The sequence below is a fragment of the Myotis brandtii genome, unplaced genomic scaffold (genome assembly GCF_000412655.1).
Source record: "Myotis brandtii unplaced genomic scaffold, ASM41265v1 scaffold208, whole genome shotgun sequence".
NCBI lineage: Eukaryota > Metazoa > Chordata > Mammalia > Chiroptera > Vespertilionidae > Myotis > Myotis brandtii.
Genome location: NW_005357764.1, coordinates 6,527,964 through 6,552,909, shown reverse-complemented (window position 1 = coordinate 6,552,909; position 24,946 = coordinate 6,527,964). Strand labels below are relative to the sequence as shown.

The following is a 24,946-nucleotide window of genomic DNA, read 5'->3' as shown; positions in this document are numbered from 1 at the left end:
GGGCCCGGAAGGAGTTGACGGGAGCTGGGGCAGCGGCAGCCATCGCGCTTAGCTGTTGGGTTTCGGAGGGTGTAGGGCTGACGCCAATTAAGGAATCGCGTTCTCTCCAATCGCAGGTGAGTGACGGCCTCCCCTCTGGGGAGAACCGGCGGGCGGCAGCTGTGGATCCCGAGGAAGGCGCACTTTTTTGGGTCTGGGCTCCTCCATAGTCCCCTCCTGTGGCGGGGCGAGGAAGGGGCGCCTGTTTTTCGCCCCGGAATCGGGCGGCGCGAGGCAGGGTGGGTTCCTTTTCTGTTGTGCGGGGCCGCTGTGATGGTCCTCTGGGCAGGACACCGCTGCCGTCAAACGGTGGGTTATTTGAGGAAAGAACGAGATGACTCTAAACTGCAGGCAAGCCCTTCCTTGCCCTCGGCCTCAGTTTCCTCACCTGGTAAGGCGAGGGCGGCCGGAATCTGACAGCTCAAGAGGCTGTGACACTGCGTGTTGTTTTCAGCCTCCCAATTAGGGGCTCACTGCGCTTTACTACTGGGAGTTGACGTCTTGCCACAGCGCAGGTGCCACAGCTCAAGTCCCATACGAGTGGGGAAAAATCCACTTCTGGGGGAAACTGTAATGACTTATAAATTGTTCCAGGATTTTACAACAAGATAGAAATTTGTTTTGACAGCAGCGAAAACTCTGACATGGGAGGCCAAACCCCCCCCCCCCCACCACCAAACTCGTCAGAAATTTAAGGTATTTGGTACGTGGGCAAAATGAGGTTAAGAGATCTTTTTACCTAGAAAAATTCAACCTAGTATTATTTGCATGTTGTTAAATCAGGGTCTGTCCAACTCTGAGGAATGTCGTCTGTCCAGTGTTAAGTACCAGTTAAGAATAAGTCACATTGAAGCAAATGAAAGAAAAGGAAAGGAACATGTATTGACTACTGTTTGAAGGCGCTAGCTATGCTCAAAGCAATCCACTAAGGAAGGTAGTGGTATCATTCCTATTTTACAGAGGAGGAATAAAGGAAGCTTTACAGTTTGTCAATGATTAGTGGTGCTGATGTATCAAAGCAGTTGTATAAGTAATATTGTTTAGTGGATTTGCATTCATTACCAAACTATTTTGAACTTTAAAAACTTTCAGGTTTATAGTTCATTGGCATTTTCTGAGTTTGCGGAAAAGGAAGGTGTTGCCTTTATTTTAGAAATGTTAGAGAAGTGTTTTCAATAATTACGAAGATTAGCAGTTTAAATGAGGTACATTTTAACTTCCCTTTCCTTGCATTTCAAGCAAGAATTGAGACAAAAGATTGGGCTATTAAAAATAAAAATCACTGCCACATCATTTGAAGCTTAACAATCAGAATTCTATAGTAATGATGATTTTTCCACCCTCTTCCTTACGTACACTTATCTGAAACTCATTTAAATTATTTCTCTGCAAAACATTATTAAGCAAATAATTTTAAAATCACAGTGTTGAAAAGTTTCTCTTTTGTATACGTTTTAGAACAATTTCAGTTAAAAATATTTTAAGGATTGAATTTGTCATTGCTTATGTCAATTTTCATTTAAAAAACATTTTTATTGATTTCAGAGAGGAAGGGAGAGAGAGAGATAGAAACATGATGAGAATCATTGATCGGCTGCCTCCTGCCCCCTACTGGGAACCATGCCCACAACCCAGGCATGTGCCCTTGATGAGAATCGAACCTGGGGCCCTTCAGTCTGCAGGCCGATGTTCTATCCACTGAGCCAAACCAGCTAGGGCAGTTTTCATTTTCTTAATTCAGTACAGGCAAGTTCAGTACTCACACACAACTTTTTTTATAGTATAGAGGTTTCCCCCCTTTTTTCATTCTTAAAAGAATCCTACTATTGATATTTGTCACAGATTTAACTGTCTTTCAATCGAGTATCACTTTTCCCTAGAGGAAACTTAGTGTGTACTTTTTATTGATTACATTAACCAAAAGGTCATGTTCCATTATTGTAATTGCTATGTATTCATTCCTAAAATATTTTCTGGAGTTTTTTATTTGCATCACTGCTTTAAAACTTTAAAGGCTATAGAAAGAAAATCTAACAGTTTTAGGGGAGAATATTTATAAAGCAGTATTGTCTTGAAACACCGAACATGGTTACTCTCGATCCTTAATAATGCACAGGGCCTTGCTGAAATTCTGCAAAACATGGTCAAGAAGAGGTTTTGGCCTTCTTTATATTTCTAGTATTTCAATTAGAGAGAGAGGTATATATAATTCTAAATTAGCTTACAGATAGTATACTCACCTTATGGATTTTGTACCTTTTTTTATTTGTTTGTTTATTCTTTTTCCCCTGTCACCCCTCCCCCTTCCTCCACTTTCCATCCCCTGAAACCTGTCCATGATTTAATCATAAACCTGACGCAATTAGGTAAAAAATTTTGGTTAATCTCTTCTAGTGAAATTTCCTTCTACCTCGAGTTGAAGGAAACTAGTCTAGTGCCCTTTCTAGTGACAGTGTTGTTAATATTTAAAATAGAATCAGAATATTTAAAACTTGCTCATATTAAAAGTTGTTAATATGTTTTAAAAAATTTAATTGATTTGAGAGAGAAAGAGAAACATCAATTTTTGTTTTTCTATTTATTTATGCATTCATTGGTTGATTCTTACATGTGCCCGCAATCTTGGCATATCAGGACAGTGCTCTAACCAACTGAGCCATACCAGACCAGGCCTAAAAATTGTTAATATTGAAGTTAATTTGAAAATTGGCATTTAAAGTTTTGTGCACTGAACTTTAAGTAATTTAGTGTGGATGAGTTAACACCATCTTATATTGTATAGTATTCAAGGTGTTTTGGGGTACATTATCATATTTAACCATTCTTTTTTTTAAAAAATATATTTTATTGATTTTTTACAGAGAGGAAGGGAGAGGGATAGAGAGTTAGAAACATCGATGAGAGAGAAACATTGATCAGCTGCCTCCTGCACACTCCCTACTGGGTATGTGCCCGCAACCAAGGTACATGCCCTTGACCGGAATCGAACCTGGGACCCTTGAGTCCGCAGGCCAACGCTCTATCCATTGAGCCAAACAGGTTAGGGCTATTTAACCATTCTTACAACACTGAGGCAGGTGGTTATTCCCATTATAGTAGGACGAAACGGGGGTTCAGAAAGATTGACTTTTCCAGAATGAAATAATAGTACGTATTTCAAAATATGCATGTTAAATCCATATTTTTAAAATTCTAGACAGGTACTCTATCCATTTTACCATAGCTCTACCATACTTTATTTCCAAAAGTTATTAACGTATTGATTGTATAATCCTACTCTGATATCATATTTGCCTCTTTAGACTATCATAGCTTTTATTTTCTTTGAGTAGTACTTTTTGGAGTGTTTGTATCCTGTTGTAGTTTATTTATTTTTCCCCCTAAAGTTTACACCTAAATGGTTCTGCCTAATTACTTATATAAATTTGTTGTAAATATTAAAAGATCATGTAAATGTGACTAATTTTTAATATTACCTTTATTGAGTAGTTCATGTATCATAAAATTTACCCTTATAAATACAGTTCAGTGTTTTTAGCATATTCACAATGTTATGCAACCATCACTACTGTCTAATTCCAGAACATTTTGTCACCCCCAAAAAGAAACCCAGTACCCATTAGCAGCCACTCCTCCCAGTTTTCTCTGCCCTTCCTGTCTGAAAAACACTAATCTACTTATTCTAAGGATTTGCCTATTTAAGAAGGTTGTTTTTTTGTGTGTAAGAAGTTATTTTTAATCTGAGAGGTTCTATTCCACTAAACCCTTTTTACTGATTTTCATGTTACATGAGTTAGATCACGTTTCCAATCTGTATAGGGCTTTTCCTGTTTGGTGTTCATGCAATAAATAAATCTGCTGATGTGTATATGTTTCCTTGTTCTTGACCTTTGCTCTTTGCATGTCTTAATAGGGTGTCATGGTGTTGTGTAACCTGTTCTCAGGGCTCAGGTATCTGTTTGTGGCTAAGTAACTTTTATTCTTAGTTAGGCATTTTTATCTGTACTTTAAAATGACTAATGACTCCCAGCTTGTTTTAAGGTTCTTAGAAACCACGAGTTTTTAGAAATATAAATATCTCATTATCTTCTAAAGCAGAGTTTCCCCATATGTTATTATTTCTTTTTTAAAATATATTTTATTGATTTTTTACTGAGAGGAAGGGAAAGGGATAGAGAGTTAGAAACATCAACGAGAGAGAAACATCGATCAGCTGCCTCCTGCATACCCCCTACTGGGGATGTGCCCGCAACCAAGGTACATGCCCTTGACCGGAATCGAACCTGGGACCCCTCAGTCTTTAAGCCAACACTCTATCCACTGAGCCAAACTGGTCAGGGCTAAATTATTTCTTTTGGGACAAATTTTATAGCAGTAATTAGGTGCCATTCTCTCTCTCTCTCTCTCTCTCTCTCTCTCTCTCTCAGATTAATCTACAACCTTTTTTTTTTTTTTTTTTTTTTTAAAGAGAGGTAGTGAGAAGGGAGAGCGAAACATTGATGTGAGGATGAGAGAGACACATCAATCAGTTGCCTCCTGCACGTGGCAGACCTGACCAGCATCGAACTTGAGATCCTCCGGTACATGGGAGGATGCTCCAACTAACTGAGCCATCTAGCCAGGGTCTCTCTTGAACTCCACATTCGCCTCTGTTTTTCTGACACAGTTATGGCCCACCTCACCCTTTTACTACATCAATGCCTGCTTTTCTACGAAAGGCTTTCCTCCTTTTCTCCCAGTTCTATATTTTGAGAACCCTGCCATTGATTCCCATCCCTATGCACCACTGCCTTTGTACCTTTTTCCACTCAGCCTGAACTTCTGATCACCTCACCTTAGTCTCTCTTACTAGTACTCTCAATTTCCTGTTCCCTTGTCTTTTATTAGGTCCTGTTCTGGAAGTCCACAATCCTCCTTCACTCAATGTTCTCTAAAGTTAAGCACTGTTGGAGAGTGAGGGTGGGGAGGAGTAGGGGAGATTGGAAATCAGTGCAGATTGGTACTGCTAAATGTTTTTCAACTCCGGCCAAGCACTTGACTCTTCTTTTAACTTGATCTTTTCCTGCACAGTGGCTATTTTAATCCTCGCTCTGCTCCTCAGAATTTCTCTACACCTCTTCTTCACTTTTGGAGTCAGATTGCTGCCACCTCCACTATACATACTTGGCCCGCCTTTCTTGTAATCTTAGAGGACCCGAAGTGCTCTAAGCCCAGTCTCCTCTTGAAACTTTGCCCCTTTTGGTTAACTCCTTCCTTCTCTTTCTCATCTTTAACCTCTCCCTTTCCATTAGCTCCTTCCCTTCAGTTTATCAACGTACTCTAAGCTTCACCTTTCCTTAAAAAGAAAATCTCATTTCCCTCATTCCATCTCACACTTTTTAAAAAACATTTTTATTGATTTCAGAGAGGAAGGGAGCGGGGGAGAGATAGAAACATCAATGATGAGAGAATCATTCATCAGCTGCCTCCTGCACAACCCCTACTGAAGAATGAGCCTGCAACTTGGGCATGTACCTTGACCAGGAATTGAACTGTGACCTCTGGTTCATAGGTTGACACTCAACCAGTGAGTCATACCAATTGGGCTCATCTCAAACTTTTTGAAAGAGGAATTTCTCCTCACTGCCTCCACCTATTAACCTCCTGCCCCATTCACTTTTTTTAAAAAAAATATTTTTATTGATTTCAGAGAGGAAAGGAGAGGGAGAGGGAGATAGAAACATCAATGACGAGCCTCCAACCTGGGCATGTGCCCTTGACCGAAATTGAACCCGGGACCCTTCAGTCTGCAGGCTGGTGCTCTATACACTTAGCCAAACCGGCTAAGGTCCATTCACTTGTTAATACAGCAACTAGGTATTAAATACTTATTTTGTGCATTGTATCTCATTTGATCTTTTTTTTAATATATATTTTTTATTGATTTCAGAGAGGAAGGGAGAGGGAGAGAGAGATAGAAACATCAATAATGAGAGAGAATCATTGATCGGCTGTCTTCTGCATGCTCCACACAGGGGATCGAGCCCACAACCTGGGCATGTGCCCTCACCGGGAATCAAACTGTGACCTCCTGGTTTATTAGTGGACGCTCAACCACTGAGCCACGCCGGCCGGGCTCATTTGATCTTTATAGCATCTGAAAGATTTTGCAGAAGAAACTTGTAACTCATTCAAGATCACACAGTTAATGAATCGTGTAGATAGGCTCTGCTGTACTTTAAGTACTGGCCTTAGGCTGTCCTGTATTACTGTGCCACTGCAGGCTGCTCATGCTCTCAACAATTGTCTTCTTGTCGCCGCAGCTGTATATGATGGGGCTAACTTCTTTGCTTTCTAGTTTTTTCACTGCCTCTTCTAGTTCTACCTTCTACCCTTCTGGGGTCTGTTGGTTCTTCCACCCCTATCTGTCCCTTAAAGACCATCTCAAGTGATGGTCTTTCAGCTTACAAACTTCCAGTGACTCTCCACCCACATGTATGGGGTGGTCACATAATTTAACACCTAAATCAGGACCTTTTTCGAGTGAAACTGGGAATTATAATCACCCTGACTTATGCAAGTCAAGTCCAAGATGACATATTGATGAAACCATTCTGGAGGGTGTGTACAAATGGGAGAAACAAATTTTGAGATTAAGATAGCAGTTTAGGCATGTGACATAAGGTTCTTGACTAGGTGATTCTCCTGTGGGAATCAAAGAAAGTTTGAGTCTTCTCCATAGAAATTGATAGAATTGGGGAATAATTGGATGTGGATATGAGGAAGAAGGATTATACATCAGAGTCATAAGCTGAAGTAACTAAAAAATGGTATATAATACTTTAAGTAAATTTTAACCTTTAAAACTATATGTTGCCATAGCTGGTTTTGCTCAGTGGCTAGAGCCTTGGCTCAAGGACTGAAAGGTTGTGGGTTCGATTCAGGTCAAGGGCACGTACCTCGGTTGCAGGCTGATTCTAGGCCCTGGTCAGGGCACATGCAGGAGGCAACCAATCAATGTGTCTCTCCACCTCCCTTCCACTCTAAAAATCAATGGAAAAATATCCTCGGGTGAGGATTAACAACAACAAAAAGTCAGAAAAATACATGTTTTTTTCTTTCTTTAGAGTCACTATATGGGAAAGGGCCTGGAAGTGGAGGTCAGAAAGACCCAGGTTTGAAACTTAGAGGTGCCAATCACTAATAGTTGAGTTATAGTTATTTTAGCGTCAGTTTCTTCTTCTGTAAAATGGGAACAGTAATATATCTACTTTGAAAGGTTGTTAGGGTGGTTAGTGGTGACCTAGTACTGTGGGCCATATAGAAGAAGAAATAATAATAGCAGCTAATACTGAATGCTTACTCCATGCAAGATGTGTCGTACTAATTTGTTTGCTTTGTGTGTAATTTATTTAATTTTCACAACCACCATCTCAGGTAGCTACTGTTATCTCCATTTTACAGGTAGGTAGTAAGTGGTCAAGTCCTGGCTCCAGAGCTTCTGCTCTTAACTGCTAGACCATATGCTCAATAAATGGTAGCTGTTTTTGTTTGTTTTGCTGTTTTTATTAAGTTGAAAGGTTGAGTCAGTGTTCTTTCTTATGTCCATATACATATGTAGCAAGCATGACCAAATACCTAAATTTGTCTGAGACTTGTTTATCACTCTGGCTCCTGCCTCACTGATTAGCACCCATTGATTTTTACTCTGCTTGCAGGTCCCTAACCCAATCATATCATCTAACAATATCTGACTTTTTGCTCTCCCCTTTCAGTTTCACACATTTATATAACTTATGAAGTGATCATCCCGATAAATCTATGATTCTCTTTGAAAAACATATATGAAATACCTAAAAAAAAGATAAGCTACTTGTATATATTTTCTCTGACTACAAGTTTCAATTTCTAAATGACCTAAAATGATAATAGTAGAATGAGGTGTAATTTTCAACTTGAGTAAAACAAGAACTAAGATATTAGATTGTTGTATATTAGTATATAGGGTGTCCCCCAAAATGCATATACACACATTGAATAATTATAAAGGCAATATTTATTAAAATACATTTCATTTACAAAATTGAGCTCTCAGCTGTTAAAGCGTGTATACGTTTTTTGGGATACCCTGAATATATTGCCGTTGTAGATCTCATTCTTGTGATACTGACACATGAAGCTTCATAATTTGCCAATCACTGTCTTAATCAGAAATCAACTGATTGCAGGAACAAAATTCTGCTCATGCTAGTAAGGTGAGGAGGGTAAGGAAAGTTTTATTGATGATCGAGAAGGCCTAGCTTGAGAAGATCAAGATTTTTTTTTAAACATTCAGTAATATGATTAAAATTTGAAAAGTGTAAGTAAAAGATAAACACAGAAATTTACCATCTGGTACTAACTACTTCAAAAGACCAAAAGAAATAGAAAAGGTTTTTTATTCCATTAGGTATAATCTGACTTTGAAACTTATTTTATCATAAATTTTCTTCTCTTCTTTCTCTTCTTCCTGCTCTTCCTGCCCCCACTCCATCATTTTTGGTAAATATTCCATAGGTCATGTGTACTATAATTAATTTAATTTGAACATAGATTATTTCTAAAATTTTTCTTATATAACACTTTGATGCACATCTTTATATATAAACTTTTTCCATATTTAGAACTATTTCTTTTTTTAAAAATGTTTTTATTGATTTTATGTTTGAGAGAGAGAGGAAAAAAAATTGATGGGTTGTCCATTGCACACCCACTACTGCGGATCAAGCTTGTACCCCGGGCATGTGCCCTGACTGGTAATCCAGCTGGCAACCTCTCCATGCACGGGAAGATTCTCAACCAACTGAGCCACATTGTCCAGGGCTAGGACAATTTCTGAAAGTAGAATTCTTAGGTCAAGTGGTATCAACAGATTTATTATTGCCAAATTGGTTTTGGGAAAGATTTGTAGAAATTTATACTGCCACTAACAATGCCTCTTTTACCACACTTTTTCTAGTCCTGGCTGTTATATTTCTTTTTTTCTTCTTCTTTGTGTTGGTTCCTTTGATGGGCAAAAAATGGTCTCTACTTAGTATTTTAATAGCATTTTTATGCATCAGTATAGATCAGGTTAGACCAACCTGGATAAGAGTGTTTAATTCTTTGTGGTAAGATTGTTGTAGGGTTATTTACTCAGAGTTGGTTAATGTTGTTGTTGTTTAATGTATATTGGCATTTAATGTTGTCTACTAAATTCAAACATGTTTTTTTCCAGACCCTGTAAGATTTGGATATGTCCTTCATATTTGACTGGATTTATAGTGGTTTCAGCAGTGTGCTACAGTTTTTAGGTAATGTTGGCTCTTTATTCTCTATTGTTATCCATTTAAGCCTACTTATATAAAAGTGCTTATTTGTCTAGAGCCTCTTTATATATATACCCAGTAGTTAAGAATGTGATCTTTGAAATTGTAAAAAACAGCCCTAGCCGGTTTGGCTCAGTGAATAGAGAGTCGGCCTGCGGACTGAAGGGTCCCAGGTTCGATTCCGGCCAAGGGCACATGCCTGGGGTTTCGGGCTTGATCCCCAGTGCGGGGCGTGCAGGAAGTGGCTGATCAATGATTCTCTCTCTCATCTATGTTTCTATCTCTCTTTCCCTCTCCCTTCCTCTCTGAAATCAATAAAAATATATTTTAAAAAAGAAGTTGTAAAAAAAAGTTTAATGACTGACTGTAGCTCTTATAAATTATGTAATCTTAGGCAAATTACTTTACCCAATTTAGCCTTAGTTTCCTTATCTGTAAAATAATAATTTCTACTCCTTAAAGTGGTTAATAGGAATATTACAGGATGGGGCAAAAGTAGGTTTATAATTGTGCATATGGAAAATAATACAGCAATTAATAAATAATAGCCCTGACCGGGTAGTTCAGTTGGTTAGAGTGTCATGCCGATACATCAAGGTTGCGCTGGTTCAATCCCTGGTTAGGGCACATACAAGAATCAACCAATGAATGCATACATAAATGGGACAATAAAAATTGATGTTTCCTTTTCTCTCTCTTTCTCTCTCTCTCTTTCTCTCTCTCTCTCTCTCCCTCTGTGTGTGTGTGTGTGTACATATATATCCCCCTTCCTCTCTCTCTAAAATCAATCAATAAAAAATTTAATAAAAAAATGCCCTGGCCTGTAGCTCAGTTGGTTAGAGCGTCATCCCAATACACCAAGGTTGCAGGTTCGACCTCTGTTCAAGAATCAACCAATGAATGCATGAATGGGTGGAACAATAAATTGAGGTTTATTAAAAAAATTTTAGTCCAACCCACTGTACAGATTAAAGTTTAAATGTTCTTGGTGTTCCATTTTGGAATCTTATCCTATATACTTTTGCTATTTAAGGATGGTAAGATTGATTGCATTGGTTAGAAACAATCTATGTAGAAACCTTTTTAAAAAAATAATATGTTTTGCCGAAACCGGTTTGGCTCGGTGGATAGAGCGTTGGCCTGCGGACTGAAAGGTCCCAGGTTTCGGGCACATCCCCAGTAGGAGATGTGCAGGAGGCGGCTGATCGGTGTTTCTCTCTCATCGATGTTTCTAACTCTCTATCTCTCTCCCTTCCTCTCTGTAAAAAATCAATAAAATATATTTTAAAAAAATATGTTTTTACCTTGGCCGTTTTGGCTCAGTGGATAGAACGTTGGCCTGCAGACCAAAGGATCCTGGGTTCAATTCCAGTCAAGGGCTCGTACCTTGATTGTAGGCTTCTCCCTGGCCCGGGCTCTTGTCAGGACTTGTGCAGGAGGCAACCAGTCAATGTGTTTCTCTCTGTCTTTCCCTTTCTCTCTTTCTTCCACTCTCCCTAACAATCAATGGGAAAATATCCTCCAGTGAGGATTAACAACAACAAAAAATGTTTTTATTGCTTTTAGAGAGAGAGGGAGAGAGATAGAAATATCTATGAGAGAGAAACATCAATTGGCTCTCTCTTGCACACCCCCTACTGGGGATCAAACCAGCAACCTGGGCATGTGCCCTCATTGGTTATGGAACCGGTGACCTCTTGGTGCATGGGACAGTGTTCAGCCAACTGAATCACACTGGTCAGGCTGTAGAAACCTTTTAAGAAATAAAAATGTTTAAAGAAGTTACTTGTCAGAATTCATAAAGATCAAATGTCTTATCCCAGCTCAAGTAAATATGGAAGATAATCTTCCCCTAAGGATCCGAATTGTTAGTTGATCTATGAATCAGGAGGTCACGGTTCAATTCCTGGTTGGAGCAGATGCTCAGGTTGTGGGCTCCATCCCCAGCGTGGGGCATGCAAGAGGCAGCCAATCAATGATTCTCATCATTGATGTTTCTATTTCTCTCTCCTTCTCCCTTTCTCTCTCTGAATAAAAATAAATAAAAATATATTTTAACAAAGAAAAAGAGGATATCTTTTTGGTGGGTGATGTCGATAATGGGGGAGGTTATATGTGTGTGGAAACAGGGGACACATGGGAAATCTCTGCCTTTCTGTCAGTTTTGTTGTAACTCTAAAGCAGCTCTTTAAAAAATCTTTAAAGAAAAATAATAAGGCTCAATATGGAATTTTGCAGTAAATGCCAGTCTATAATTTGGTCAATGCTGTCTTTTTTTCTGTTTATTTATGATTTTATCAATGCTTGGTTATACATCTAAAATTATGTGTTTTATTTCATTTTTATTGCTTAGTTTTATGCAATCCTGTAAAGCTTAATTTTATTCTCAGGGAAATTTGACAGTGAGCAAAACTTTTACTGAAAAACTTACTGTAAATTTTTGTTTGTTTGTTAAACCTCACCTAAGGATATTTTTTCCATTGATTTTTAGAGAGAGTGGGAGGCAGAGGAAGAGAGAGAGAGGAAACAAGGATGTGAGAAAGACATCAATTGGTTGCCTCCCACATGTGCCTGAGCAGGGACCAGGATGGAATCTGCAACCCAGATACGTGCCCTTGATCAGGAATCGAACCTGCAACTCTTCAGTGTTCAGGCTGACTGCTCTAACCTGAGCACATTGGCCAGGGCCTTGCTGTAATTTTTATTGTCAAAAATACTTAATTTATTTTCATCCATTAAATTTTCTTTATTTTTTCTTTTGGTCTGTCTTCATAAATACATGATTTCAATAATTTTATGAGTGAGAAGACACATATATTTACCCCCAAATTGTCAAGGGGATGGATTTTGGCATTACAGATAAGTTTAGATAACGCACATTCTTTGATAGGGGTGAAGTTTAGTTTAGTAATGAATTGATTTCCCAAATTATAATATATTTAAAATAGCTCTTCAAAACTAAAAATAAGTTAGAGTCCCAAGCTTATTCAGGCCAGTTTATAAAGTCTAAAAGTTCAAAAGGTTAATAGGTGTTTCTTTATTTAAAAAATCAGAGTAATTAAGAAAAGTATCTAAATAACTAAACTGTTTTTTTTTAAAATATATTTTATTGATTTTTTACAGAGAGGAAGGGAGAGAGATAGAGAGTTAGAAACATCGATGAGAGAGAAACATCGATCAGCTGCCTCCTGCACACCCCCTACTGGGGATGTGCCCGCCACCCAGGTACATGCCCTTGACCGGAATCGAACCCGGGACCTTCCAGTCTGCAGGCCGACGCTCTATCCACTGAGCCAAACCGGTTTCGGCTAAATAACTAAACTGTTAATATATTTTGTTGAAGGTCATTTTATTTGGATAATCTGTGTCAGATATTACTTTGATTAATCAAAGCTTTCTCTATAGGATTATATAAGAAAACTGGTAAATTGGTATTTCTTGGATTGGATAATGCAGGAAAAACAACATTGCTACACATGCTAAAAGATGACAGACTTGGACAACATGTCCCAACGTTACATCCCAGTAAGTATATTCCCCCATACATTGTTACTGTTATTACTTTATCTAGTGATACTGATTCATAGGCGCTAACTGAAAGGTTTTTTTTGTTTGGTGATTTTTTGTATGGATAAATTATAATCAGGTGATTTGACCTGCTCTTAAATAGTAAATAATAGGTAACCCAACTACCAGGAGTATATTTAGGTCTTGAAATAATACTCAGATCTTCTTATCAGTTAGTACACTCTTCTCCAGCTAAAGCAATTAAAAAGTTACCGTTTCAGTGATTATGACATGATTAAGGTCTATCCAACCAGATACTACTTAGGCTATATAAGTCACTATAACTTTGTTTACATACATAAATTTCTTTCAGATTTTAAAGCTGTGCTATTTTAATCATTATTCAGTGGACAGATTGTGGTTGTTTTCTTTCCAGATTACACTCTTATACTTTACTGGTGACTCCATTTATTAACCAGTTATTTTTCTAGTTCTAACAACTTCAACAATACCTAATATAAAGATCATAGAATTATTCCAAAAAAGAAGCCATGTATTGACACACTTATGGAAAGTTTTAAAATAATTTACCGTGCTTTAAGAAAGACTTCCTGAAAGACATTAATAATGACTTAATACATACCATCATATATATATATGGTTATGTAATAGGTACCTTTTGAGAAACTAAAGTTAAAGTAACAGTTATTACAAAGAAGCCTAACATATAAGTAATTGGAATCTCACTTTTACTGTTGAAAAGACTGAGTTAAGTAGACACAGAATTTAAAGACAAGTTAATCCACAGATTGATTATGAAATAACGAGTGTGGCCTTAAATAATGAGTATAAAATTGAGAACTCCACCAAAAAATAGGTAATATGATAGTTATTTAGTTCAGTAAATAAAGTACCAGGAAGGAGAACAGAACAAAGTAAAGATTTTATCTATAAAACTATTAGTGGTGTTGAAAAAGGAAGATTTTATAAAATGGACAAATCTTTTATATTATGAGAAGAGAGTGGAACTTGGCAAATAAGATTCTGATACAAGAACAATACTGTGCAATTGAGTTTATAAAATTGTCTGCAAAAACAACAGAATTGGAAGAGACTACAAAGTGGTCTTATATTGTGTATAAGTCATGTTTTAATTTTTTGATGTTGCTCTCTTTTACCTATTCAACAAATATTTATTGAGCATCTACTTTATGCCAGACATTATTCTAAGTAGTAGGAGTATAAGTAGTGGCACAAACAATTGCTATCTCAACCTTTCTGCAGCTCAAGTCACCAAGTCAATTTATATTTTTCAGTTAATCAAAAGCAGATGTGAAAAAAGTAACATATATATTCTACCCTATGATCTGGCAGTTTCACTATTAGGTATTTATTTAAGAGAAATAAGAACATATGTTCACCAAAATCATTGTACAAGAATGCTTATACTAGCTTTATTTGTAATAACCAAAAATTGGAAACAGCTCAGATATTCATCAAAAAAAGAATGGGCCCAGCTGGCATGGCTCAGTGGTTGAGTGTCGACTTATGAACAAGGAGGTCATGTTTTGATTCCTGGTCAGGGCACATGCCCAGGTTGCGGGCTCGATCTCCAGTGTGGGGTGTGCAGGAGGCAGACAATCAATGATTCTCATCATTAGTGTTTCTGTCTTTCTCTCCTTCTCCCTTCTCTCTGAAATCAATAAAAAAATATTTTAAAAATATAATGGGTAAACAATGGACTTCTACTGAACAAGAAAGGGAATAAACTACTGATACATACAGATGCATATTATACTGCATGGGAGAAGCTGGTCATAAAAAATTACATACCATATGATACTATTTATATGAAATTCTAGAACAGGCAAAACTGACTGTGGTGACAGAATTTAGATCAGTTTTTTTCTGTGGAGGTGGAGGTGGGGACTGACTGGGAGGGGGCTAGAGGAAATTTCCTGGGATATCAACAGTGTTCTGTGTCTTAAATTAATCAAACTGGGACTTCTTTAATAAGCAGGGAATATAACCATAGAGGTAGTTTTCCAACTACATCCAACCATTATCTTTTCCTTATGGAAAGGAACACACTTTGATCACAAATTGCAGTAATTATTTATTTGATTGGCACTGTACGTACAGAATTTTTAACAAGATAAACTACTCCGGAGCCTTAGCAGTTATACTGAATAGTAAACAGTCACACTGAACCTTTCATTGTAATTGTAGGGGACTTCTGCTTTTGGCCACGAGGAGTAACAGAGTCTGGAATTACATTCCCATTGTAAACAACTAGAAAACTGGACAAAAATATATACTACAACTGTTTTTCAGATATTGGGCAATAGCTAGCACATGACTATGATTCCTGAGAGAAGGAAAAGAAACCCTTCTTTCTTTAAGCTTTTCCACAGGAGATAATTTTCAGACCATGGGGCAGGGAGACGAAACCCAAACATAACCCAGTAGTCTTGGTGGGTTGAGGAGACAGAGACCAGAATTTGGAGAGGCACAGGTGACTAGAATTTGCTGGGCAAGAGTACCAGAGAAGAATGAGCTCTGCAGGGAAACAACTCCAGACATTTTTGTGGCTGAATACCAATCTGTGCACGCATAGCGTAAAACTCCACAAAGCCAGTCAAAGAACAGTTTCTGGAGGAGGGACTGTAGCAGATCTGTTAGCCAAATAGTTCCAAGTGCTTACATGGCATTGGAAATCATTCATGTTCCCATCAGCCAGAATGGGAAGATTTGGTTGAATACACAGGGCATTTGATAGAAACTCCAAAAGGGTCCTACCTTAATAATGGATTAAAGTGGCCTCAAAGTAAAGTCTACTTTAAATCTTCCCTAACAAAGCATAAAAACTGATCTGCAATCAACTGCCTGCCAGAACGAAGTCCACTTTCTTCAAAAGAATACAACAAAATCCACCATCTAATAAAAAGATTACTAGAGCCCTGGCTGGTGTGGCTCAGTTGGTTGGAGCATTGTCCCTTACACCAAAGGGTTGTGGGTTGGATTCCCCGTCAGGGCATATACCTGGGTTTCGTGTTTCATGCCCATCTGGGTGTGTGTGTGGGTATTGCAGCCCATCGATGTTTCTCTCATGTTAATATTTCTCTCTCCCCCTTAACCTCTTTCTAAAAAATCAATGAAGGTATCCTTGGGTGAGGATAAAAGTAAAAAACTACTAGACATGCAAAGAAGCAGGAAAATATAATCCATAACCAGGAGAAAAGTCAATTCAGTAGAAACAGGCCCAGAGTTGACAAAGATGATAGAATTAGCAGATAAGAAAGTTAAAACAGCTGTTATGAATATGCTCAAGGATTTAAGGAAAACATGAACATAATGCGAGAAATGGAAGATATAAAAGAATCAAATGGTCATGGCTGGTTTGGCTCAGTGGATAGAGTGTCGGCCTGCGGACTAAGGGTCCAGGGTTCGATTCCAGTCAAAGGCACATGCCCAGGTTGCGGGCTCGATCCCCAGTAGGGGGTGTGCAGGAGGCAGTTGATCAATGATTCTCTCTCATCATTGATGTTTCTATCTCCCTTTCTCTTCCTCTCTGAAATCAATAAAAATATATATATGTTTTAAAAGAACCAAATGGAACTTCTAGAAATAAAAATAGAATATCTGAAATGAAATTTTCACTGGATAGGCTTAATAGCAAATTAGACAGTGCCAGTAGTGCAGAAAGAAAGACCAGTGAACTTAAGTCAATGCAATAGAAACTATAAAATGAAGCACAGAGGAAAAAATGACTGAAAAACAAGGAACAGAGCCTCAGTGACTTCTGGGACAATATTAAGCTGTCTAGGAGACCTATAATTGAAGTCCCAGAAGGGGAAGGTAGGGAGCAGAAAACATATTTGAAGAAATAATGGCCAATTTTTTTTTTATTATATTTGTGTTTGTCATTAAAGACTGTCTCATATAAAATTTGACAGCCATAAGAGAAAATTGTTTATTTCACCTGTATCATTTAAGCTGACTTGCAGGAAATTATTAGGTTGGAAGAATTCACAAAAAATAATTGCTTGAATAGATTAACATTTTAGCAGGAGAAATAGAGAAGGAAAAATAAATAAGTGATGGATTTGTGGTAGGTAGAATTGAATACTACCATTACTTATGTTATACCGTCAATATGCATTGGAATATATCTAATTATAATAAAGAATTATTTTATCAGTTCCTAAATGTTTGACTTTTTTTCAGTTAAAGTAAATCAAAATTAGCAATATATACCATGAATGGATTTCTGATTTTCATGTTGTAAAAATACTTTTTATTATTGTTTAGCTTCAGAAGAACTAACCATTGCTGGCATGACCTTTACAACGTTTGATCTGGGAGGGCATGTTCAAGGTATGATTCTATTACTCCTGTGGAAGCTTTATTTTAACTTAATAAAAACATGACCATTATGTTCCAGTGCATGAAATCTCATTCTACTCAAGGAAAGCCAGAGTAGACTTAAAATTTAGGAATTATTACCCCTAGATAAATGCTTTAAAAGCAAAGGGTGATTTTTATGATACTCCTGATTAATTGAAGTTTGAATTGCTTTTGGTGGTAAAGCAAATGAGTAAAATTGAGCCTCCATTTTCTCTCTGCCCTAATCCATCTCTCACTTATTGTCATAATCATGTTATGAATATGTTACTGCTTTGTATGAAAAGCCTTCAGTGGCTAACTCATTACCTATAAATTAAAGGCCAAACTTATTGATCTGGCATTTGGGATTTCTATGATCTGGTTCCAGTTTACTTTTCAAGTCTTTATTTCCCAATGTTCCCCTTCCCATTCTCTTTATTCTAACCAAACCAAACCCTCTTGGTTTTCTCCCACTCTGTGCTTTTGCTCATGCCATTCCATCTGCACATGCGTGACCCACATTCAGGGCCCAGGGTGAGTGCTGCTACCTTCCCCAAGGAGCTGCTTGCAGCTGGAAGTACTCTCAACTGTACTTCCACAGCACGTAGGGCATCTGTGTACATGTCTGCAAGTTTGAAAAGACTGCCTTATCTCTTCTCCTAAACTTTCTGGGACTAAAATCTGTTCACTTTTTTTTTTTATCCTGTCCATTTTTTATATTCCCAGAAGGACTTGGCAGTACCCAGCACATAGTAATTTGTAAATAAAGAATAGTACAAAGTTGGTGAGCATTCTAAAAAGCTCATATGACAGATAGTTGAAAAGATTTTAAGTGGCTGTGACTAGTGAAAGCACATTTGAACCCTAGCTGGTTTGACTCAGTGGATAGAGCATCGGCCTGCAGACCAAAGGCTCCCAGATTCGATTCCCGTCAAGGGCATGTACCTTGGTTGCAGGCTCCTCCCTGGCCCCAGCCCTGGCCAGGGTGCGTGCAGGAGGTAACCAATCTATGTGTTTCTCTGACATCGATATTTCTCTCTGTCTTTCCCTCTCTCTTCCACTCTCTCTAAAAATAATCAATGGAAAAATATCCTCGGGTGAGGATTAAAAAAAAAAAAGAAAGCACATTTGAGACATAATTGTTTGAAATACACATAAAGTAATTTCTGGAATATAATGATTAGAGGGAGTTAAAACCTAATGGAGCTCATCTGAGACTTCATTTCTATATTGTTTTTAAGATATGTCATAAAACTGAAGTCAGAGAAAAAAGGTATTTTTCTCTGGGGCATTCCAAAAACTCTTTTCTTTAGAAAAGAATGTCATGGAAAAAAATTACCATATGTTTTTATAGACTTTAGTTTATTTCTGTTATGAGTAGAACAGTAAGTATGCTTTTATTATTTTAACTTAAGTCTGTACCTAGTACTAATTTTTTCTGCCACTGATTCCAAATTTATCCCCAGCAAAAAAATAAAACAAAAAAAACCTGATAAACTAGAAATGTAAAAAAATGAATACTACATATGAAAATAATAGCAGTTCTCCAATGAACTTAACAAGCATCATTATCCATCATTGGTAGCAGATATGAATACTACTTATAAAACATGGGAAAATTGGGGCAAAGTATTGACTTGCCCACAATCAAGGAAAGCCTGAAATTTCTTCTGGAAAGATTTGGCAACACTAGGTAAAAGATTAACTTGAGTATATATGGAGTAGCAGCAGCTAAGGGATAATTACACTTGATATCTTATTGGACTCTCATCAAACCATCTTCTAGGTTTGACCAGCAAATAAAATCTAACTTCTGATTATTTTTGTTAGCTCGAAGAGTATGGAAAAACTACCTTCCTGCTATCAATGGCATTGTATTTCTGGTGGATTGTGCAGACCATGAGAGGCTGTTAGAATCAAAAGAAGAACTTGATGTAAGTTAAATAATTAAAACTAAACAGTTGAATTACTAGTAAGCCTGAGGAAATAGGTTGGAGATCTAGGTATTAGAATGCAGCTTTTCTGTAGTCTCTGATGTAACTCCTGGCAATTTGTGGAGCTCAGCGATTATTTAGAATGCAGAGGGAGTAGCTATTGAGGAAGTACTAACGCAGACTTCCTTCCTGAAGACTTGAGCTCACTCTGGGCAGTGTGTCCTTGTAGTATATCTCATGTTTGCTACACGAATCCCCGATTATCCTCGGCTGCCAGTTTCTGATGGAGTTGGCCAGAACCTGGAAATGGTATAACATACCATCTTTGTCACCACTCCCAGGAATGAGCAGGGCCATGGGTAGCTACTTCCCTTTACCTCCTCTAGATCAGATGCTTCTTAAAGGGGCTCAGGAGTAGCAAGCAAGGCCAGTGCTAGATCTGGGGCCCCAGAGAGAGCAGGTCCATGATTTGAAGGTTGAATGCCTACGCCTCTTCCCAGAACAGGCAAGGAAATACTTGTTCATGTGAAAAAGTCCAGTTAGGTTCTGTGGTCATGCAACAGGGTTAGGGAATTACTGAGTTCCTACCTTAGGCCACACTATACATATTACCTCATTAAATTCTCAAATCCACTCCGTAACGTAGGTGCTACTACTCCATTTTCTGTGAACTTCAGTGAGACCTATTTGTCCAAGATCTCACAGCTTGGAAGCAGCAGAACTGGAAATGAAATCAGTCTGCCCATTTCCAAGGCGTTGGCTCTGGTTGCTGTACCTCACTGATTCACAGAGTGAGCAGTGTGAGCATCACAGAAGGAGCCTTAGGAAGACAGGATTCAGGTGAAGGGTTCATTGAGCTCACTTAAAACTGAGGAAAAGTTTGCCAAAGAAAGTTAGCAAAACTGACATGTTATGACAGAGAACAAGTCCTTGATACCCATTTGGTATCTTGTCAAAATAAGCCCTTCGGATGGTTTTATATCAACATCTGTGTTTCATTTTGCTTTCATGTTTTTTTCAGTCACTAATGACAGATGAAACCATTGCTAATGTGCCTATACTGATTTTTGGGAATAAGATCGACAGACCTGAAGCCATCAGTGAAGAGAGATTACGAGAGATGTTTGGTTTATATGGTCAGACAACAGGAAAGGTAAAAAAAAAAAAAAAAAAAAAAAGTTTGACAAGTATGAATACTTCGTTCAACAGTATATTTTTATGTTCTGAAATAGTTTATTTCAACACTACCTCTAACAGTAATCATGTTACTAGCCTAATTGGTACAATCTGGATCCTTTTTTTTAAAAAAAATGAAGGTATAATTGACATATAACATTATACTAGTTTCATGTGTACAACGAAATGTCTTTTTACATTACTATCATCCAACTACTCAAGCCCTTCATTTTTTTTTCCTTAAAAACTAGCATTTACTCAGCATCACTAATCATCAGGGAAATACAAATCAAAACCACATTGAAGCGGGCTTGGGGGGATCAATGGGGGAGGAAAGGGGGACATATGTAATACTTTCAACAAAAAAGAATTATAAAAAAACAAAACACATTGAACACTAGTCAGAATGGCTGTTATAAAAAAGTTATCAAATGTGTTGGCAAGGATGTGGAGAAAAGGGAACCCTTGGCACTGTTGGTTGGATTTTAAATTGGTATAGTCACTGTTGAAAACAGTATAGAGTTTCCTCAAAATATTAAAAATAGAACTACAATATGACCCAGCAATTCCACCCCTGGGTATTTATCTGAAGAAATTGAAAATATTAATTTGAAAAGACATATGCACCCCTATTTTCAGTGCAGCATTGTTTACAATAGCCAAGATATAGAAGCAATGTAGGTGTCTGTCCGTATGTGAGTAGATAAAGGAGATGAGTGTGTGTGTGTGTGTGTGTGTGTGTGTGTATTACGCTAAAAAAGAAATTTTGCCATTTGCGACAACATGGATGATCCTAGAGGACATTATGCTAAATGAAATAAGTCAGACCGAGAAAGACAAATACTGTATGGTTTCACTTATATGTAGAATTTAAAACAAACAGAATAATGCAAAAACAGACTTATAGAAATAACACCAAAGGGATGGTTGCCAGAGGGGTGGAGGGTGAAAGGGTGGATGAAAAAGCTGAAGGGGAATATAGTCAATAATATTGTGATAAGTTTGCATGGTGACAGATGATTACTAGAATTAGTGGTGTGCCCTTGCTGGTTTGGCTCAGTGGACAGAGCAATGGCCTGTGGACTGAAGGGTCCCAGGTTCGATTCTGGTCAAGGGCACATGCCAGGGTTGCAGGCTCGATCCCCAGTAGGGGGTTTGCAGGAGGCAGCCAATCAATGATTCTCTCTCATCATTGATGTTTCTATTTCTCTCTCCCTCTCCCTTCCTCTCTGAAATCATTATATTAAAAAAAAAAAAATAGAATTAGTGGGGTGATCACATTGTAGGGTATAAAAATGTTGAATCACTATATTGTACACCTGAAACTAATATAACTAATATAATATTGTATATCACCTATACTTAAATAAAAATACCTGTCATTTATACATTTTGGGATTTTTTTTTTTTTAATGCCCTCACTGTTTTCTTTATGCCACTGAATGTGACCTTTTCTTGGTGATAACAAAAATGTCAAAGCTCATGCTTATGGGAGACTAAATCAAAGCTTTTAAAGTGTTTTTTTTTTAATTTAAATAGATTTTTATTGATTTCAGAGAGGAAGGGAGAGGGAGAGAGAGAGAGAAACATCAGTGATGAGAAAGAATCATTGATTGGCTGCCTCCTGTATGCCTCACACTAGGGATTGAGCCTGCAACCCAGGCATGTGCCCTGACCGGGAATCGAACCATGACCTCCTGGTTTAGAGGTTGATGCTCAACCACTGAGCCACACCAGCTGAGCTAAATAAATTTTCAAAATTAACCACCAAATAATATACTTGAATGTTTAAGCATACCAGAAGTGTATTTAGGCCCCCAGTTTAGTGTGTAGGCCCTGAGTTCACCAGAGATAAAAATAAAATGTAAACTTGGGCATAGGAGTGTTTTGGGTTTTCTGAACACATACTTAATAAACTTTAAGATGCATTATTTTTGCATTCACTTCCACTAGGATTTGTTCAGGAGAGGGGCCTTAGTATTAAAAAATCCCAGAGTTGGGGGCACTCTTCTAGTTGCTAGATTGGATGCTGCTAGATTCATGGACTACTTAATAAAGTCAATTAGATCTTCAAATGAAAAAAAAAATTTCCAGAGTTTACAAACAAAATTTTCTTGGTTTATATATAATCTGACTTTAGAAATACTGTAGGCTATGGAAGGAAACTCTTATGTTACACAAGGTAGACTTTGGTTTGTTTCTGTGTCTTTTTAATAACTCAATTACATATTAATTTTAGGAAATGCCTTGTTTAGTCATAAACCTACATAGAGAATATTCATCCTTAATGTTTGTGAAGCCAGTTGAGGTAACTTGAAATTTTTCTCAGTCAAAGATGATTTTCATTCTTGTATGCCTCACAAGCCCACCTTTTCCCATTTGGTCCTAAAGTGGCTTTATCCAGTCACCTTTTGTTCTACGATACATAAGCTATAATTCTGCTGGGGAGTGGGGCTTTTATTCCACAAAGGTTCCATCCAGCATAATGTTTGTCTTCTCTCCTAGGGCAATGTATCTCTGAAAGAACTGAATGCCCGGCCACTGGAAGTTTTTATGTGCAGTGTGCTCAAAAGGCAAGGTTATGGAGAAGGCTTCCGCTGGATGGCTCAGTACATTGACTAACACCACCAACCTGCCTCAGGTCCAGGTCTTGCCATTCAGGCCTACTCAGAGATTTGATTGTTGAACATGCATAACTTGAATTCAATAGACTTTTGTTGGTTAGAAAACAGATATTTTTTAGATTATTAATACTATATCGACTTAATTTGAGTGACAATTGAAAACTGATTCAAGTAAGTTTGAATATCACAATGTTAGCTTTCTAATTCCATGAAGATAATTAGTTTTTACCGTTTGTAATCTGACATGACCCCCAGCGCCATTTATAAACAGCAACTTTTCAGCAGTACATTTGAAGCACTTTTTAACAATATGAAACTACAAATATAAACTATAATTAAAAGCTCATCATGTTAAATTTTTTATGTACTTTTGGAACTAGTTTTTAAATTTTAGATTATATCTCCACCTATCTTAAGTATACAGTTAATAATTAGCTTATTGATGATTGCATGATGCCTTACAGGTTTCAATAATATTTTTTCTTATGCAAACGTCATGCAATAAAATAGACCCGTATGTTTGGCATCTTTGTTGGACAAATGTTTCATTTTAATGTGTCTTATCTAGCTAGTATGCTCTGAAATGGAATATTTATATTATACACATGAGGTGGTTGTTGGGAAAGGAGATTGCTTCAGAATATTTAGAATAATGTTTCAGTTCCTAGAGACTTTTGCATTTACCAGGAGACAAGTTGTGTTTGATTGTACTTTATACCACTTTATCTCTGAATCCTGTGCATTTTAATCAGGAACACTACCATTCCCAGTGTTGATAGGGTCCGTGTCCTAGTCCCTATGGGATTGGCCTTCTAAAGAAAAGCACATCTTCTGGTACACCACAGGTTGGTTTTTGGTTTGCTAGGCCCCTATAGGTCCATTCCAGTTGTCTAATTCTCAAGTGCTCCAATCTTATTGATGCCTGGTTTGGTAATCTGTGCCTGGTCACCAAACGTAGTGACAGGCACCAGCCTCCCCGCATTTAGAGGTACTCCCCAGGCTCTTGATACGTAATGGCACTTCCCAGAGCAAGTGACAAATAGGGTCTTGTGCAGTTCATTGCAGGGACCCGTGAATCTGTGGGAAAAGAAAGCCCGTTCTGCTCCAGTTGTCATTGAAATTGTGGAGATATTGCTCCTGTCCCAGAGCTCTTTTGCATTCTTTGTCATATTTTATTTCTTGGAAAGAAAGTGTATGCTTTTTTTCTTTTCCTTAGTTGCTCTCAGCCAGCTGTTACATTACAGCATAAAGGCTTTTACTTTTAGATGTAATACTTGCCATGTGATAGTGTCCGCAAACCTCACTGATAAACTCACTAACAAAATTTTGGTTAGTTTTTAAAAACATTTTAATTTCCTAAGACATTGAGTGTTTTTTTTTTTCCATTTGAGGTTCCACTAATTAGTAAAATAAGATGAAAGATTAAGTGCCAAATACATATATTTAAAGACTCTCAAGCTTAAGATTTCTCTCTTGGTTATAAACCGAGATTTTATAGTATATTTAACCAATTCCATTGAAAATAGATTGCTCTGGCTCCATCAAGAATAATTTAAATATTAAAATTAGTGTTTTCTCTAGCTGTTGTCCAAATCAGTCACCACAGCCTGTCATCGGTAATGTTAACACATGAGGCAGGTAAGGATGAGGAGTATGACTGGAAGGAACTACCAGTGAGCTAAGCCAACAAGGCCATTTCTTCACATAACATTGGGTTTTAGTGATTTGGCTGTTCTATTTCACTTTCAGCTTCCTTCCAAATGAAAATAAAAGCTTCTTCCCTGCTTAGAAACATCAGTAGTACCATGGGAAAAGTAGAAAATAACATTTCTGCCTGTTGGTTTATTTTGCCAGCTGTTTAAAGTCCTCACTTCTGACGGCATGACTAACAGAACTAAGCCTTATTAAAAGTAACTGCCTCTTGTTGATGGTATCTTTCTTCAGTTCAAGTATT

General features: G+C 37.6%; 1 protein-coding gene across 1 annotated transcript; it reads left to right on the top strand.

Annotated features, from left to right (window-relative positions):
• On the top strand, positions 1-24,918 carry SAR1B (secretion associated, Ras related GTPase 1B). The gene is made up of 7 exons (XM_005865577.2): positions 1-116; positions 9,275-9,350; positions 12,771-12,890; positions 17,184-17,249; positions 19,089-19,192; positions 20,214-20,345; positions 22,874-24,918. The coding sequence occupies exons 2-7, from the start codon at positions 9,293-9,295 to the stop codon at positions 22,988-22,990; spliced, it is 597 nt and encodes a 198-aa protein (XP_005865639.1). The 5' UTR covers positions 1-116; positions 9,275-9,292; the 3' UTR covers positions 22,991-24,918.
• Positions 24,919-24,946: the final 28 nt, after the last annotated feature.

What these genes read in the sequence shown, in the direction of transcription:
- SAR1B (XM_005865577.2), top strand. Translation starts at nt 9,293, where the DNA reads ATGTCCTTCATATTTGACTGGATTTATAGTGGTTTCAGCAGTGTGCTA. An exon ending in TCTGGGAGGGCATGTTCAAG is followed by an intron (nt 17,250 to 19,088) that starts GTATGATTCTAT and finishes TATTTTTGTTAG; the next exon opens with CTCGAAGAGTATGGAAAAAC. An exon ending in AATCAAAAGAAGAACTTGAT is followed by an intron (nt 19,193 to 20,213) that starts GTAAGTTAAATA and finishes TGTTTTTTTCAG; the next exon opens with TCACTAATGACAGATGAAAC.